The sequence below is a fragment of the Oncorhynchus clarkii genome, chromosome 4 (genome assembly GCF_045791955.1).
Source record: "Oncorhynchus clarkii lewisi isolate Uvic-CL-2024 chromosome 4, UVic_Ocla_1.0, whole genome shotgun sequence".
Taxonomy (NCBI): domain Eukaryota; kingdom Metazoa; phylum Chordata; class Actinopteri; order Salmoniformes; family Salmonidae; genus Oncorhynchus; species Oncorhynchus clarkii.
In genome coordinates, this window is record NC_092150.1 from 18725629 (window position 1) to 18744022 (window position 18394).

General features: G+C 43.1%; 2 protein-coding genes across 6 annotated transcripts in view; one reads left to right on the plus strand and one right to left on the minus strand.

The window, feature by feature from the left end:
• LOC139406537 (cytokine receptor-like factor 1) overlaps positions 1 to 18394 on the plus strand; it is a 19511-nt gene continuing 1117 nt past the window's right edge. The window contains exons 1-8 of one of the 3 annotated variants that reach the window (XM_071149223.1): positions 1 to 314; positions 2181 to 2459; positions 3333 to 3462; positions 3797 to 3966; positions 10927 to 11084; positions 11428 to 11596; positions 12648 to 12833; positions 14854 to 16860. In XM_071149223.1, coding sequence (XP_071005324.1) covers positions 257 to 314; positions 2181 to 2459; positions 3333 to 3462; positions 3797 to 3966; positions 10927 to 11084; positions 11428 to 11596; positions 12648 to 12833; positions 14854 to 14882 — 1179 coding nt within the window. In that variant the 5' untranslated portion in view covers positions 1 to 256 and the 3' untranslated portion in view covers positions 14883 to 16860. Of the gene's footprint in view, positions 315 to 2180; positions 2460 to 3332; positions 3463 to 3796; positions 3967 to 10926; positions 11085 to 11427; positions 11597 to 12647; positions 12834 to 14853; positions 16861 to 18394 lie in introns of those variants that run through there. The other 2 variants (XM_071149222.1, XM_071149221.1) reach the window with 2 other exon arrangements.
• LOC139406540 (required for excision 1-B domain containing) overlaps positions 16857 to 18394 on the minus strand; it is a 15462-nt gene continuing 13924 nt past the window's right edge. For all 3 annotated transcript variants that reach the window (XM_071149227.1, XM_071149228.1, XM_071149229.1), the window contains exons 4-5: positions 17575 to 17663; positions 16857 to 17140 (exon numbers count right to left, since the gene is read on the minus strand). In XM_071149227.1, coding sequence (XP_071005328.1) covers positions 17068 to 17140; positions 17575 to 17663 — 162 coding nt within the window. In that variant the 3' untranslated portion in view covers positions 16857 to 17067. The remainder of the gene's footprint in view (positions 17141 to 17574; positions 17664 to 18394) is intronic.

The window sequence follows — 18394 nt, forward strand, 5'->3', positions numbered from 1 at the left end:
AGCAAACCCTCACTAAACCCTTAGGTTACTTTCATACAACCACTATTTATAAGCTCATCCGCATTTTTAGCCTACACACGGAGATCTGACGTTCTTCGTTGGAATTAGACTGTTGATTCAACGTTGTTGGAGAGCTGGGTTTCAATTCCTGCATTTTCTCCCGCAAGATTGTGTTTGAACCTTTACTGTTCCCGAACCCACAAGTCTCGGAGCCAGAACGTAGGAGGGAAAGGACAAGAAAAAGGCTATCTGAAACATGCTCTCATTGTTGTGCCTCATGCTGTTTGTTCCACGTGTGTTCTCCTCATCGACACGTAAGTAGCCTACAAAAAGAGTGATATTGTGAGAAGCCGACTACCAAGTTTGTCATAAACCTGTTTCGACAGATTTGAATGGGAGGGACGCTCACCCTCTATTAGTCAACAAAAAAGTTACATTTTATGTACATGTTACAATTCTCAACAATGTGTTAGATACATTGTATGTAAAGGTAAAGGTACAAAATACAAAACTCACTGTCTGATTCACAGGTGTCCAGACTGTCCACATGTGTACTTGCCAGATTATTATAAAATACCTGTATTATGAACTGGGTGATTTGAGCCCTGAATGCTGATTGGCTGAAAGCTGTGGTATAACAAAATGTATAAACTGGGTGGTTCGAGCCCTGAATGCTGACTAGGTGACAGCCATGGTATATCAGACCAAATACCACGGGTATGACAAAACATTTATTTTTACTGCTCTAATTATGTTGGTAACCAGTTTATAATAGCAATATGGCACCTCTGGGGTTTGTGATATATGGCCAATATAACACAGCTAAGGGCTGTCTCCAGGCATTCCATGTTGCGTTGTGCCTAAGAACAGCCCTTAGCTGTGGTATATTGGCCATATACCACACCTCCTCGGGCTATATTGCTTAAGTATACCATGAGTATGACCCCAAAATATATTTTACGGTTCTAATTAGATTAGTAACCAGTTTATAATAGCAATAAGGCACCTTGGGGGTTTGTGATATATGGCCATGTATCCAGGCACTCCGTGTGGCTTCGTGCATAAGAACAGCCCTTAGCCGTGGTATATTGGTCATATACCACACCCACTCGGGCCTAAATTCTTAAATAAAGCTCACATAATACAATAATACATGAACAGATTATGAGTTATATTTCAAGATGTCTGTTTTTTTTAATGTCCAAAATATGGGCATAATGTTTGGTGGATTTGAAGATTAATTGTAAGTAAATTCGTAATAACTACTTACTTATAATGCAACAAGTCTGCATAGGAGATTATGGCATTGTACACATTTGTGCATGAGTAATTGTAAACTATTCTTCATATACATTTCACCTATTGAAACCAATATCCTGTGAGAATGTTCCAAAGCCTGTTGGATCATTTTATTTTATGGTAATAATATCCTATGAAAACCGTAACCATGTGCCTAACAGCTAAATTGGATTTCTTTGTAGTGCATTGTTGAACTAACAGAGAAATAGGCCACAGAGGTGATTAAGTTCAAAATTCAAAAATTCATCTGAAATTCCCAAGTTGAAAATTGATGCAATGTTGCTGTGAAGCAAACAATTAATTTACCCTATTTGTGTATACGTAAAGTGAAAATATCAGTGGACACACTGGGTTCGGCACATCTCACACCAAGTCCTCTTTAGTCCGGTCAGACTCATAGCGCGTAGCATATGGCCACATATGTTAGATAGCTTGTCTACCGCCCACCAACAGCACACTTAATAAACCTCCTCACATTAACCCTTGAATCTCCCCCAAAGGAGCCAAGTGCTAACACATTCAAACAGGAACGCTTCTCAGGGCATTTCTAATGAAGCATCCATCATAAGATGAGTCAGAAGAGTAAAGGAATAGTGGGGATGGAAAAGCATTCAGGAATTTGACCAACAACCTTGTCGGACCTCTCCAAGTGATCTCCCAACAGTTTCAGCACAGGACCCATAAATCCACTTCATAACTCTCAGGTTCCCCTGAGTGTTTGCACTCAGAAAGATTCAGTATCTATTAACTCTGAACATATTAATATCAAGAACAAAAATGTTCAATCAAATCAAAGTTTATTGCCGTACGTGTTAAGCCATCATCAACTCCAGGAGTGAAGCCCATTTAAAGTAGTGTGTTTCAGTATGTCTCTCCCCCAGCAGTGGCTGGAATCTTCCCCCAGGACCCGGCGTTGCGGATGGGCTCCAGCCTGACGGCCACGTGCACAGTGAGCCCCGAGCGGGGGCTGCATGCCAACACTATGTACTGGACCATGAACGGGAAGAGACTCCCTAGTAGCACGTACGACCTGCTGAGCCCCAACTGCCTCAGTGTCACTCTGCACCACCTCAATGGCTCCCAGCAACAGTCTGGGGACAACCTGGTGTGTCACAGCGGAGATGGACATGTCCTGGCTGGCTCCTGTCTCTACGTGGGCAGTAAGTGTCAGACTGGCCCTGGAGGCCTCAACCACTTCTTCTGGGGACAGGTTTTCAGAACATTGAATCCAAATCCAAATGTATTTCCTCCTTGAATTTGGGTGAAAATGACAAAAACTTCTCGGATGTTCTGAAAACTAGATTGTGGTCCTTAAACTGTCTGTGCTCAAAAGGACAGCGCTGGGGTGTAACAAGCAGCTCAGGACAGTGCATTTACAAAATATTGTTTTTTTGTTTGTTTAAAAGCATTTTGATGATAAGCTGTGTGTTTGCTATGATTTTAAAGCCTGATATATTACTGCACTCTAATATCTAGTGTCTCCCAGCAGTGGCTTAAGTACAGGGGATAATTTATTATACATTACATGTATTGACAGAAGCAATGTTTCACTCATGCAGAAATCTTTGCAAACAAAGAAGAGAGCCCATATGAAAATAATAGTTATTCTATTAAAATTGTAACGTACAGAGCCTATTCTGTCTGTCTTTGAATCATACAGCCAGAGCCTCAGTTTAGCTGCTCAGTGGGTTGTAATCAGCATCACTACTTTGCTTCTGTGTCGAACTATATCTGTGTTTGATAGTCTATCATGGAGAGGAAATGAGAGAGGAGCTGAATCCTCTAGCCTGCTGTCTGAGGTTAAGCAATGTGCCAGTTTGTCATTATGAGATTGAGTGATCATTATTACCCATTGTGAAATAGGAACTACTATACTGATGTATTTGTTTGTGGTACATAAGCACTTTGTTTAATGCATCATTTTAATGTCCATTGTGATACTAAGGTGTTTATAACAGCTTTGTATAATACACATTGCACAACCACTCTTGTAGCCATTAAGATAACCATATATTTTCACTGTTAATGTGCAGTGCCCCCGGAGAAGCCGGTCAACCTAACCTGCTGGTCCCGAAACACAAAGGACCTGAGCTGCAAGTGGACCCCTGGGGGTCGGGGCGAAACCTTCATCAAAACCAAATACACCCTCAAGTACAAATTGAGGTGAGAGCCACAGATGTCCAGCATCTCCCAGGTGATCACCCAACCCACCATAATTTCTGCCTAGAAACAATGATCGATGCATCACCTGGAACACAATTACTTTCTTTTACTCACTAAATGTCTATGTAATTCTGATGATACATTGCAAAGACTGTAACTTCTGCTTTGTTGTACTGCAGGCATTCATTTGACTCTTAATGCTGTTTACACTGTTAACATTTCAAGGTCCAGTGCACAGTGAAAATGTTCCGCTTTACTGGTTGTTGGCAGTACATTATATTGAGAATTTTGTTACAGATATGAGTGACTTTATGTTGCTGTGTGTTCTGTGCAGGTGGTACGGGCGAGAGAGGGAATGTGAGGACTACAGCACGGGGCAACACTACACGTGTTATATCCCCCGGGACTTGGCCCTCTTTACTCCCTACGAGATCTGGGTGGAGGCGTCCAATCAGCTGGGGACTGCCACCTCTGATGTCATCACTCTGGATATCCTGGATGTGGGTAAGTAGAGTGAGCCTTTTGTCCAGTCTCCCTCCTGCTCCCCACCCCGCTCCAGACCTGCTAGGGTGGTTATGCCATGAAAATGTCCCGTCACGACGGTAGGACGTGCTAAATGCTTCCTCTCTCCTGTGTTACATGAGTCCATCGTGATCTCATCCTTTCCTTTTCTCTCTTCCTCGCCTCACTTCACTCACTAACTCACCGCCTGATCTCCTGCATATGGCTAACACACTTTCATATGAGAAAGGAATTTTATGGATTCCCAATCAATCCCAATAACAATATAATGGATTATGGCTGTGATTATTAAAGATAAACTGAACTGTACTAAATGTTCACCGAACTTCAAGAATTTGGAAAAAGTGATACACTTACAAAACACAATGAGGATGGGTAGATAATGTTGAGGACATGAAACTAAATATCACAAAATGTCAACATTTAGCTTGGCCTACATATTGGTCTTGTATTACAATGTTGCAATATGCCAGTTTACCAGACTAGTTTATGATAAAACTATAATCATCAGTCATATGTTGTATGCCCCTCCCTACCTTCAGGCTATGCTCAAACCCGACACCCCAATCCCTCCCTATCTTCAGGCTATGCTCAAACCCGACACCCCAATCACTCCCTACCTTCAGGCTATGCTCAAACCCGACACCCCAATCCCTCCCTACCTTCAGGCTATGCTCAAACCCTACACCCCAATCCCTCCCTATCTTCAGGCTATGCTCAAACCCGACACCCCAATCCCTCCCTACCTTCAGGCTATGCTCAAACCCTACACCCCAATCCCTCCCTACCTTCAGGCTATGCTCAAACCCTACACCCCAATCCCTCCCTACCTTCAGGCTATGCTCAAACCCTACACCCCAATCCCTCCCTACCTTCAGGCTATGCTCAAACCTTACACCCCAATCCCTCCCTACCTTCAGGCTATGCTCAAACCCTACACCCCAATCCCTCCCTACCTTCAGGCTATGCTCAAACCCTACACCCCAATCCCTCCCTACCTTCAGGCTATGCTCAAACCCGACACCCCAATCCCTCCCTATCTTCAGGCTATGCTCAATCCCGACACCCCAATCCCTCCCTACCTTCAGGCTATGCTCAAACCCTACACCCCAATCCCTCCCTACCTTCAGGCTATGCTCAAACCCGACACCCCAATTACTCCCTACCTTCAGGCTATGCTCAAACCCTACACCCCAATCCCTCCCTACCTTCAGGCTATGCTCAAACCCTACACCCCAATCCCTCCCTACCTTCAGGCTATGCTCAATCCCGACACCCCAATCCAAGCACTCTGTTCTGCCACCTCTGGTCTCTTGGCCCTCCCACCCCTACAGGAGGGCAGCTCCTGCTCATTCCAGTCCAAGCTCTTCTCTGTCCTGGCACCCCAATGGTGGAACCAGCTTCCTTAAGCTTGGACAGCAAAGTCCATGCCCATACTCCGAAAGCACCTGAAACCCTACCTCTTCAAAGAGTATCTTAAATAATGGCCAGGTCGCAGTTGTAAATGAGAACTTGTTCTCAACTAGCTTACCTGGTTAAATAAAGATGAAATAAATAAATAAATAATAATAATAATAATCCACCTCGACCCCCCCTCCCCCCAAAAAACACTTGCTCTTCACTCCCTCCCCTTTCTAAATCAAATCAAATCAAATTTATTTATATAGCCCTTCGTACATCAGCTGATATCTCAAAGTGCTGTACAGAAACCCAGCCTAAAACCCCAAACAGCAAGCAATGCAGGTGTAGAAGCACGGTGGCTAGGAAAAACTCCCTAGAAAGGCCAAAACCTAGGAAGAAACCTAGAGAGGAACCAGGCTATGTGGGGTGGCCAGTCCTCTTCTGGCTGTGCCGGGTGGAGATTATAACAAAACATGGTCAAGATGTTCAAATGTTCATAGATGACCAGCATGGTCGAATAATAATAAGGCAGAATAGTTGAAACTGGAGCAGCAGCACAGTCAGGTGGACTGGGGACAGCAAGGAGTCATCATGTCAGGTATTCCTGGGGCATGGTCCTAGGGCTCAGGTCCTCCGAGAGAGAGAAAGAAAGAGAGAATTAGAGAGAGCATATGTGGGATGGCCAGTCCTCTTCTGGCTGTGCCGGGTGGAGATTATAACAGAACATGGCCAAGATGTTTAAATGTTCATAAATGACCAGCATGGTCGAATAATAATAAGGCAGAACAGTTGAAACTGGAGCAGCAGCACAGCCAGGTGGACTGGGGACAGCAAGGAGTCATCATGTCAGGTAGTCCTGGGGCATGGTCCTAGGGCTCAGGTCCTCCGAGAGAGAGAAAGAGAGAAGGAGAGAATTAGAGAACGCACACTTAGATTCACACAGGACACCGAATAGGACAGGAGAAGTACTCCAGATATAACAAACTGACCCTAGCCCCCCGACACATAAACTACTGCAGCATAAATACTGGAGGCTGAGACAGGAGGGGTCAGGAGACACTGTGGCCCACTCCGAGGACACCCCCGGACAGGGCCAAACAGGAAGGATATAACCCCACCCACTTTGCCAAAGCACAGCCCCCACACCACTAGAGGGATATCTTCAACCACCAACTTACCATCCTGAGACAAGGCTGAGTATAGCGCACAAAGACCTCCGCCACGGCACAACCCAAGGGGGGGGCGCCAACCCAGACAGGATGACCACATCAGTGACTCAACCCACTCAGGTGACGCACCCCCTCCAGGGACGGCATGAGAGAGCCCCAGTAAAGCCAGTGACTCAGCCCCTGTAATAGGGTTAGAGGCAGAGAATCCCAGTGGAAAGAGGGGAACCGGCCAGGCAGAGACAGCAAGGGCGGTTCGTTGCTCCAGAGCCTTTCCGTTCACCCTCCCACTCCTGGGCCAGACTACACTCAATCATATGACCCACTGAAGAGATGAGTCTTCAGTAGAGACTTAAAGGTTGAGACCGAGTTTGCGTCTCTGACATGGGTAGGCAGACCGTTCCATAAAAATGGAGCTCTATAGAAGAAAGCCCTGCCTCCAGCTGTTTGCTTAAAAATTCTAGGGACAATTAGGAGGCCTGCGTCTTGTGACCGTAGCGTACGTGTAGGTATGTACGGCAGGACCAAATCAGAGAGATAGGTAGGAGCAAGCCCATGTAATGCTTTGTAGGTTAGCAGTAAAACCTTGAAATCAGCCCTTGCTTTGACAGGAAGCCAGTGTAGAGAGGCTAGCACTGGAGTAATATGATCAAATTTTTTGGTTCTAGTCAGGATTCTAGCAGCCGTATTTAGCACTAACTGAAGTTTATTTAGTGCTTTATCCGGGTAGCCGGAAAGTAGAGCATTGCAGTAGTCTAACCTGGAAGTGACAAAAGCATGGATTAATTTTTCTGCATCATTTTTGGACAGAAAGTTTCTGATTTTTGCAATGTTACGTAGATGGGAAAAAAGCTGTCCTTGAAATGGTCTTGATATGTTCTTCAAAAGAGAGATCGGGGTCCAGAGTAACGCCGAGGTCCTTCACAGTTTTATTTGAGACGACTGTACAACCATTAAGATTAATTGTCAGATTCAACAGAAGATCTCTTTGTTTCTTGGGACCTAGAACAAGCATCTCTGTTTTGTCCGAGTTTAAAAGTAGAAAGTTTGCAGCCATCCACTTCCTTATGTCTGAAACACATTCTTCTAGCAAGGGCAATTTTGGGGCTTCACCATGTTTAATTGAAATGTACAGCTGTGTGTCATCCGCATAGCAGTGAAAGTTAACATTATGTTTTCGAATAACATCCCCAAGAGGTAAAATATATAGTGAAAACAATAGTGGTCCTAAAACGGAACCTTGAGGAACACCGAAATTTACAGTTGATTTGTCAGAGGACAAACCATTCACAGAGACAAACTGATATCTTTCCGACAGATAAGATCTAAACCAGGCCAGAACATGTCCGTGTAGACCAATTTGGGTTTCCAATCTCTCCAAAAGAATGTGGTGATCGATGGTATCAAAAGCAGCACTAAGGTCTAGGAGCACGAGGACAGATGCAGAGCCTCGGTCCGATGCCATTAAAATGTCATTTACCACCTTCACAAGTGCCGTCTCAGTGCTATGATGGGGTCTAAAACCAGACTGAAGCATTTCGTATACATTGTTTGTCTTCAGGAAGGCAGTGAGTTGTTGCGCAACAGCCTTTTCTAAAAATTTTGAGAGGAATGGAAGATTCGATATAGGCCGATAGTTTTTTATATTTTCTGGGTCAAGGTTTGGCTTTTTCAAGAGAGGCTTTATTACTGCCACTTTTAGTGAGTTTGGTACACATCCGGTGGATAGAGAGCCGTTTATTATGTTCAACATAGGAGGGCCAAGCACAGGAAGCAGCTCTTTCAGTAGTTTAGTTGGAATAGGGTCCAGTATGCAGCTTGAAGGTTTAGAAGCCATGATTATTTTCATCATTGTGTCAAGAGATATAGTACTAAAACACTTGAGCGTCTCTCTTGATCCTAGGTCCTGGCAGAGTTGTGCAGACTCAGGACAACTGAGCTTTGAAGGAATACGCAGATTTAAGGAGGAGTCCGTAATTTGCTTTCTAATAATCATAATCTTTTCCTCAAAGAAGTTCATGAATTTATCACTGCTAAAGTGAAAGTCATCCTCTCTTGGGGAATGCTGCTTTTTAGTTAGCTTTGCGACAGTATCAAAAAGGAATTTCGGATTGTTCTTATTTTCCTCAATTAAGTTAGAAAAATAGGATGATCGAGCAGCAGTAAGGGCTCTTCGGTACTGCACAGTACTGTCTTTCCAAGCTAGTCGGAAGACTTCCAGTTTGGTGTGGCGCCATTTCCGTTCCAATTTTCTGGAAGCTTGCTTCAGAGCTCGGGTATTTTCTGTGTACCAGGGAGCTAGTTTCTTATGAGAAATGTTTTTAGTTTTTAGGGGTGCAACTGCATCTAGGGTATTGCGCAAGGTTAAGTTGAGTTCCTCAGTTAGGTGGTTAACTGATTTTTGTCCTCTGGCGTCCTTGGGTAGACAAGCTCCTCTAGCTCTGACTTTGCTGATAACTACTTTATTGAGGAAAAGTTGACTTACTATGCCTGTGATATGTGGTTGTCCCACCTAGCTATCTTTAAGATTAATACACTAACTGTAAACTGCTTTGGATAAGAGCGTCTGCTAAATGCCTCAAATGTTAATGTAATGTATAGCCTAAGGATTGAGGTGTGTCCCTGTGGTTAAAAGGGAAAGCGATTGACCTTTGTGTTGCTCTGCTATGTCCCTCCCTACTATACTGGACACACCTAGAGACTACCGGTAGGTTGGTCTGAAGGGAGAGGAGACTGGTCGGCAGGAGGGAGGATGCCTATCACATGACGCATCAAATAACCTTATATTTCTTCAACTCCGCAGCGGAAAACACAAGCTGTGGAATTTTTCTGTGGAATCTTCCTTGATTTTCTGCTCCCCTGGGGGGGACGAACTTGATGAAACCAATAAAGTGCATCAGCACACAAACAACAAGTCAAACAGGAAATTAATGGAGCAAAAGACTTCTCAAGAAGAAAATCACAAACTGTCTTCTGACATTTTTATATGATTCTCTCTCTCTCTTTCCCCCTCTATCAGCAGCATCAAAGTACTTGACTTCTTTGAGAGCCTTACTGCAGTGGGAAACATGTTTTTTTAATGCTGGAGCGTGTGCCTAAATCATCAGACTGGGGAGAGAAAGCAGAAACAGACACTGACCTGCTTACCCTGCGTCCATAACTACACTCATTCTCAGGACTGGGAGAGAAGGAGAGCGTCAGAGAAAATGAGAGGGGGGGTGGAGAAAGAGGAGAGAGAGGAGGGGAAGGAGATCGAGCATGAGACAGGAAGAGAGAAAGAGAGGGAGAGAAAGAAAGAAAGAAAGAGAGAATGAGACCGGGAGTGAGAGCAAGAGTATAAAATGTGGAGGATACTGTGAAATAAAGTGAACTTAAGGAGAGAAGCAAAGTGTTCTGTCAGAGTAGATTAGATAGACAGCATTGGTGCTGGACAACAGTACAGCCCAGGCCCGACACTGAACATTCATGACCGTGTTTTATTCAAGCATGGAGGCTGTGATATCTAGATATAGCTGTAGTGTCTGTACAGTGTGGTACAATATTTACCAAGGGGTTTCTCAGAGTGGAGAGTGTGGATGCTGCCTCATCTCAGTCCGCTACTTGTTCAGGGCAGAAATATAGAACATAATAATGTACTGCAAAACCTTCAACAACAAAGAGAACTATTTTTATATATTTTTGTGCTCATGAAGCATTGCTAAGGGTATACTCTATTTACTGAAATTAGCAGTGATGGAAAAAGTACCCAATTGTCATACTTGAGTAAAGGTACCTTAATAAAAAAGTCACCCAGTAAAATACTGAGAAAAAGTCAGAAAAAAAATGTTTTAAATTTACTGTAATTGCTCAAATATAATTACTGTAAGTATTAAAAGTAAAAGTATAAATCACTTCACATTTCTTGTATTAAGCGAATCAGACGGCGCCATTTCCTTGTTATTTGAATTTACAGATAGCCAGGGGCAAACTCCAACAATCGAAGCCTTTGTGTTTAGTGAGTCCACCAGATCAGAAGCAGTAGGGATGACCAGGGATGTTCTCTTGAGAGGTGAATAAATTGGACCACTTTCCTGTCCTGAGTATATTAGGTGTCAGGTAAAATGTATGGAGTAAAAGGTACATTATTTTATTTAGGAATGTAGTGAAGTAAAAGTAGTCAAAAAATATAAATAGTAAATACAGATACCCCAAAAAACAACTTAAGTAGTACATTAAATTATTTTAACTTAAGTACTTTACCACTGGAAATTTGTATTGAGTTTTTTGTTCCGTAGGCTTAGCACACGTAGGCTTAGCACACGTAGGCTTAGCACACGTAGGCTTAGTCATTACACAGCTTTGTGACCAACCGGTGTCTACATCCCTGTTGTTTCAGTGACCACAGACCCTCCAGACAATGTCCATGTGAGTCGTGTGGGGGAGCTTGAGGACCAGCTGACAGTGCATTGGGGCAGCCCCCCGGCACTCAAAGACTTCCTCTTCCAGGCCAAATACCAGATACGCTACCGACTGGAGGACAGCACTGAATGGAAGGTAGAGCAGTAACGTTACTCCAGCTTTGTTTCAACATTCATTCACATTTTTCTCTCTCTCCCCAATCTCTCTTTCTGAGGTACAGTGCCACGTCTATGGCATCTTATATCTGTGTAAATATTTGAGATGTATGAGTGTCAGGTACTCTCGAGGGATTACAGAGCTGTATTTTGGCTTTCAAACCAAGCTTGTGCAAGCCGAACTTCTGTTTTTACTGAAAGATAGGTGTGAACGTCTGATTTCTGCTACTTAACGTGTTTTTGTCAGGAATGTGTGCATGTGTGTGTGGTTAATAGATTCAATATGAGAGCATTTTAAAAATATTTTCTTTGATGTCTCTCAGGTGGTGGACGATGTAGGTAACCAGACATCGTGCCGGCTAGCGGGGCTTAGGGCAGGGACGGTGTACTTTGTCCAGGTGAGGTGCAACCCAGTGGGGATCTACGGCTCCAGGAAGGCTGGGATTTGGAGTGACTGGAGCCACCCTTCAGCTGCCTCCACACCCCACAGTGGTGAGTAAAGATTTACATAGCACTTTAAGAGGAAGGATAGGTTTCATAAGGTGTTATAACACTGCATTAGGATTTATTTACAACAGACATAAGCTTCCTGGGGCATTTATGACATTCGTGAGCACTTGTTGATCTTCAATAGTGCACATTGAAGATTTTATGGGAAATCTTGTAAAGTTTAATATTATTATGGCTCATGATGAGCCATGGGACATTAAATTGTCCTCTAATAATCAACCTTTTATTGCCAATTAAACCAAAGAAACAATAACCTCATCCCAGATTAGTCTTCAACATCCTGGGAAAATGAGATTCAAACCGTATGTGACCACAGAACGCCAAACATCAAATTACACGATAGAAATCTTTCATCTGAGGATTAAAATAACTCAAGCTGAGATGGCAAAGAGCTGAGGGAGACATCAGATAGATACACTTTTTTTTCTCTTTCGTTAGGCAACTTGAAATGCAGTCTGTCAGTTGCACACAGGGCATTAACACCGAGTGAAAACAGATTTGGGGAGTACAATGGCAGATAATGGGTTACAAAGGTTATGTGGTATTTACTTAGAAGGGGGAGGAAGTTGGTATCAGACTCTGTTTGCCATGGGATATTGGTTGTGGCCAGCTTTATATTGGGAGTGCACCAAATCAATTTTGTGAATGCAGTCATATCGAATCTATTGTAATCAAATAATCTCAATACTCAAGAGAATGACCTTGCACATTAGCCAGAGCCCAGAGGTCATGCAGAGTTCCTAGCCCGTGTGAGCCACTGACCGCTCGTCTCCAGCTGATTTAGTTGTAGGAGAATATTAGGTTCCATTCAATCAAACCTGCATTGCAGTTATGCGACAGCGCTTTTCCACATGGTCAAATAAAATAAAAAAATGACTACGGGGTACTGCAGGAAGTGTGTGGACGGGGAGGAGTTTGTACACAAAGGCACTGCGTAAACACGGCTGTGGCAGGTTCAATTGAATTGGAGCCAGTGTTCCTCTGAGCAGTCCTCTCTGACTAACCTTGTTCACACTGTCTTCTCCCTGGGCAGAGCGGCTGCAGAGTGGGTCATGTGAGCCCAAGCCAGGCGAACAGAACTCCACCCTGCGACGGGAGCTCAAGCAGTTCTTTGGCTGGGTTCGCAAACACGCCTATGGCTGCAGCGGAATGTCAATCAAACTCTACGACCAGTGGCGGGTGTGGCTGCAGAAATCGCATAAAACACGCAACCAGGTAGGTAAGAATAATATCCCCTTTATTTCTGTTCCAACTCAGTCATGGTACATAACTGTGAAGCCTATGCCATGTACCACTAGGCTACTGTAGCTCCTTATCACAACATCCTCTGTTGTCAAAGTGTTGAACTCTGCATACACCCTGATTTTCTGACCCTCTTTGTCCTGAATTTAACTTTTGCGATGTGTTCAGTGTTGTGGAAGCACACAGAACCATCATTGCCCTAGAACTTGTTAGATTTCTGATGTCTTTGTCCGTTTTATGCTCAGGTATGTGTGCGGTTTCCACTTTATCAGCACAGAGTACAGCTTAATGTTGATATCCACTCAGTTTTCTGAGTCATGCAATGTCATTTTATTATTTTAATGGCACAGATTTGATTTTCAGTCGATTACCACAACAAAGAGAAATGAGCATGTTAATATAATTAACAACCACTTTAATGTGTTGCTTTTGTGTTCTCTCTGTGACGTGAGGAGCTTGTTTCACAACATTACTCACCCCAAATGGCAGCCAGGAGGACTGAGCTCACCGCTAAGCCACATCCTCTGTACGCCCCCTGAACCTAATCGTTGGTTGTTATGCTACTGAGGACAAGAGAACTGACTGACATGTTTAGCTCACCTGATTAGTGTGGCGTATCCTGAATAGTGTCTGTGTTTAACTGCTCTGAGAAAAAAGGGCAGTTCAACTGGATGTTACCAATACAATATTCAACTTACAGCTCAGACACCCATACATACCCCACAAGACATACCACTAGGGGTCTCTTCACAGTCCAAGTCCAAAGAAAATTCACGGCAACTCTCAGTATTATATATGATCGCATGGAACTCCCTTCTCCAGTTTCTAAAGTAAACAGCAAAATGACCTTAGACAAAACAGATTAAAACTGCTACGGGATCGTTGTCTCCTCCGCGGGACGGTTGAGCTAACGTAGGCTAATGTGATAAGCATGAGGTTGTAAGTAACAACAAAAAAATTCTCATGACAGACATATCTGATATGGCAGAAAGCTTCAATTCTTGTTAGTCTGCACTGTCCAAATTACAGTAGCTATTACAGTGAAATAATACCATGCTATTGTTTGAGTGCACACTTATGAACTTGAAAATGTATTAATAAACCAATTAGTCACATTTGGGCAGTCTTGATACAACATTTTGAACAGATATGCAATGGTCCATTGGATCAGTCGGAAACTTTGCACATGCACTGCTGCCATCTAGTGGTCAAAATCGAAATTGCACCTGGGCTGGAATAATACATTACGTAATTTCTTGTATTTCAAAGACGAAAAAAAACAAACTTTGAAAACACATGTTTTTTTTCTTTGTATTATCTTTTACCAGAACTAATGTGTTATATTCTCCTACATTCATTTCCCATTTCCCAAAACTTCAAAGTGTTTCCCTTCAAATGGTATCAAGAATACACATATCCTTGCTTCAGGCCCTGAGCTACAAGCAGTTAGATATGGGTATGTCATTTTAGGCGAAAATTGAAAAAAAGGGTCAGATCCTTAATAGGTTTTAAACACCTTAAAGGCACAATAGTGACTGTGAAATGACACACACACACAAATAGGCACACTAACACACAGTATTTAGTTGTATATCGTTGTATTTTACATTTGTGTGACTGTCTATCAGTGTAGCAGTGTTTTGTTACTTGTGATGTTTTATATTTTTTCGTGGACTCCAGGAAGAATAGTTGCTGCTTCGGCAAAAGTTAATGGGGATCCAAATAAACTAAAAACCAATACGCAATTAGTGTCAGTATGATAAGGAATAGGAATTACCGTTCAATTGAATTACCCCAATATTAAACATTTGTTTTCCCTTTCAGATTCTATAAGGCGATAAATCATAACACATCCTAAAACATCATTGAAATATTTAAGCAACATTCACAACAGCAACTGAGAAACTGTCAGAAGGCCACTTTGAGGCCTCTCGGTGAAAGCGATCCAACACTGGATATTCCAGCATTTGGTCACACACAACAACTCTTCTTTGTAGGAATCCATGTGGAACAGAAAAAGAACTGACGCAAGACGCCAGCGTGTTACATTGCTGTCTGCAGCCCTGGATTAAAATAGAGTGGAATCCCATCTCTAAGAACTTCTCCTCTCCATCCCCTCCTCTCCACACAAACACACTCTTACACTCACATCTCCTGGGAGTGCCAAAGTGGAGAGCCTTTTTCTGAGCACATTTCAGACCATCGCTGAGTGGGAGCATGGAAAAGTTTCTTAATGCAGCATTAGTATGTGCTCGACTCAGATGGCCATAAATCATCTTACAGACTACCGTCAGATCAGACACATAGTGGCCACCATCACAGGCTTTTACCACAGACACAAGGGCATTATGCAATCTTGCTGGAATGTCATATACAATATAAAGAACTTCACTAATTCAGCTCCTGTTCTGGAAACTCAATCACAGAACATGTCAGAATTCAATAAGATGAAGTTATTTTCATAATGTATTTCCATTCTAACAACTTTAATAGCCACACAGTTGTCTAAGCCACACTATATATAAACAAAAGTATGTGGACACCCCTTCAAATGAGTGGATTTGGATATTTCAGCCACACAGGTATAAAATGGAGCACACCGCCATGCAATCTCCATAGACAAACATTGCCAGTAGAATTGCCTTAGTGAAGAGCTCAGTGACTTTCAAAGTGGCACCTTTCATTTGGTCAAATGTCTGCCCTGCTAGAGCTTCCCCGGTCAATTGTAAGTGATGTTATTGTGACATGGAAACATCTAGGAGCAACAACATCTCAGGTGCAAAGTGGTAGGACACACAAGCTCACAGAACGGGAACACCGAGTGCTGAAGTGGGTAGCACGTAAAAAAATTGTCTGTCCACTACAGAGTTCCAAACTACATCTGGAAGCAACGTCAGCACAAGATCTGGCCGTTGGGAGCATCATGAAATGGGTTTCCATGGCCGAGCAGCCGCACACAAGCCTGAGATCACCATGCGCAATGCCAAGTGTCGGCTGGAGTGGTGGAAAGCTCACCGCCATTAGACTCTGGAGCAGTGGAAACGCATCCTCTGGAGTGATGTATCACGTGTCACCATCTGGCAGTCCGACTGGGTTTGGCGGATGCCAGGAAAACGCTACCTGCTCCAATTCATAGTGCCAATTGTAAAGTTAGGTGGAGGAGGAATAATGGTCTGGGGCTGTTTTTCATGGTTCAGGCCCTTTAGTTTCAGTGAAGGGAAATCTTAGCACTAGAGCATACAATGACAATCTAGACGATTCTGTGCTTCCAACTTTGTGGTAACAGTTTGGGGAAGGCCCTTTCCTGTTCAGCATGACAAATCCTTTGTGCACAAAACAAGGTCCATACAGGAATGGTTTGTCGAGATCGGTGTGGAACGCTGACTGCGAGCCTGGCCTAATTGCCCAACATCAGTGCCCATCCTCACAGCTGAATTGAACCAAGTCCCTGCAGCAATGTTCCAACATCTAGTGGCAAGCCTTCCCAGAAGAGTGGAGGCTGTTATAGCAGCAGAGGAGGGGGACCAACTCCATATTAATGCCCATGATTTTAGAATTAAATATTTGACAAGGAGGTGTCCACATACTTTTGGTCATGTAGTGTATGCATTAATGAATGTAATTGCATAGGTCTTTTAATTACAAAAACTTGGTTGGTATGCTCATACACCATTTTGTAGATCGGCTGGTGTATACAGTCATAGCAATTGAACTTCAGATATTTCTGCAGTTTGTTGGTCATGTGGAAGTGTTCTGGTTCTTTGGGTTTGTACTACTATGGATTCGTTTTGTTGAAATAAGTGGCATAAATGTTTAAGTGTATATACTGTGTCTGAGTGACTGTGCAGATGAGGACATTTTTATATTGCTTATATTTTTGTATATGAATATTTAAGAAATTCTAATTAATAATTTCCCTCATTAAGTTATGTTCAGTTATCAATGATAAATATAACTGTCAAATAGTTTGTCTATAAAACAATAAAGGAATAACATTTGCCTTGGAATGTTTTTTTTATTAAAAGAGCAAATTATCAAACAGGCGCACATGCAGAGATAAGCAGGGTACGGAATGACCCTGGGCAGACACTGCCGCAGTCAGGTGGAGCCAAGGAAGGATCAATAACTTAGGCAAATGAATAAAAAGGGGGAAGTTGCAGCAGAGGAGTCCATCAATCCCTGTCTGGGCGGCAACCTCCTGGGAGTCCCCATCACACAGACTCCTCAGAGTCGTATTTAAAGTCCTGCAGGATGTCACTCAGGGCCTCCTTATTCTTTATGATGCTGCAGCAGGGAAGACAGATGGAGGCATTAGAGCAGGGCTCTCCAACCTTGTCCCTGGAGAGCTACCGTCATGTAGGTTCACTCCAACCCTAATCTAGCACACCTGATTCTAATAACTAGCTGGTTGATAAGTTGAACCAGGTTTGGAGCGAAAACCGAACTGGGGTTGGAGCGAATACCTACAGGAGGGTAGCTCTCCAGGAACAGGGTTGGAGAACCCTGCATGCATTCCCTGTGAGTAGTCTGCATGCAAACAGCAGGTTGGTCTAATGAGAAATGACATCAGAGATTGCACACAGCAATGGAGCAACTTAACAAGACACTGAGCTGCCCCTGCAGCTTCAACACTCAGCAGTTTGAGTCAGCACATAGAGGGAATGAGTTGGTTAATGGGGAGACAAAGCCCTGAAAGGAAGAGTGAAATCTGCTCTTACTCCTGCTTGACCTCCTGGATCTTCTCCTGACAGCCCTCGTCTTCTGGGTGATCCTGAGCCTTCTGCTTTGCCAGCTGCAGCTTAGCCGTCTGTGGACAATGAGACATGTGTAAACCATTTATCAGACGTGGAGCTGGAGCAATCAAATGTTAACAGCAGCCTGGACCAGACTAGAGACCAATCCTCAAAAAGGGCTTTAGTTTTTGAGAAACCCCTCCCCCACGTAGAACAAAACACAACCATATTTTTTCACATCTCTTATGTCTCCAATTTATGAATTGGATGGTTGTGTAAAAATATCTGTCTGCAAAGTGGTTAATTTGATAGATATTGTGACTTAAACTTTTTAAAAACTGCAGAATAATGCCTGGCTGGAGTGGGGGGGGGCACATAAGCTCATGTAACGCAATATTGCAAGCTCTGATATTGCTCAAATTTGGAACAGAAGTAGTCTGTAATCGGTCCTTCATATACCCACAAACATAAGGATAGCATAATGCATCTTAGACCTGTAAACACAGAGATACAATAGGCGGAAATATATATGTAAATAAATATATTTATGATGCATGTAAGCCTTCCTTTTTTAGTAGCTGATTAAAAGGACAGCTTTCCAAATAAAATCTACTCTTATTCAGTGCTGTATGGTTCTGCCTGACACAAACACAGTTACAAGTGTTTTGATGTTGTGGCTATTGTAATCTAATCAGCTCCAAATAAGACAAGTGGGCTCAGACACTGAAAACTGTATTTTTATTTGTTCAGCCCCTACTCTTGCAGTTACATTAGGGACACCCCTAGATGTGCCTCCTTTTCCAAT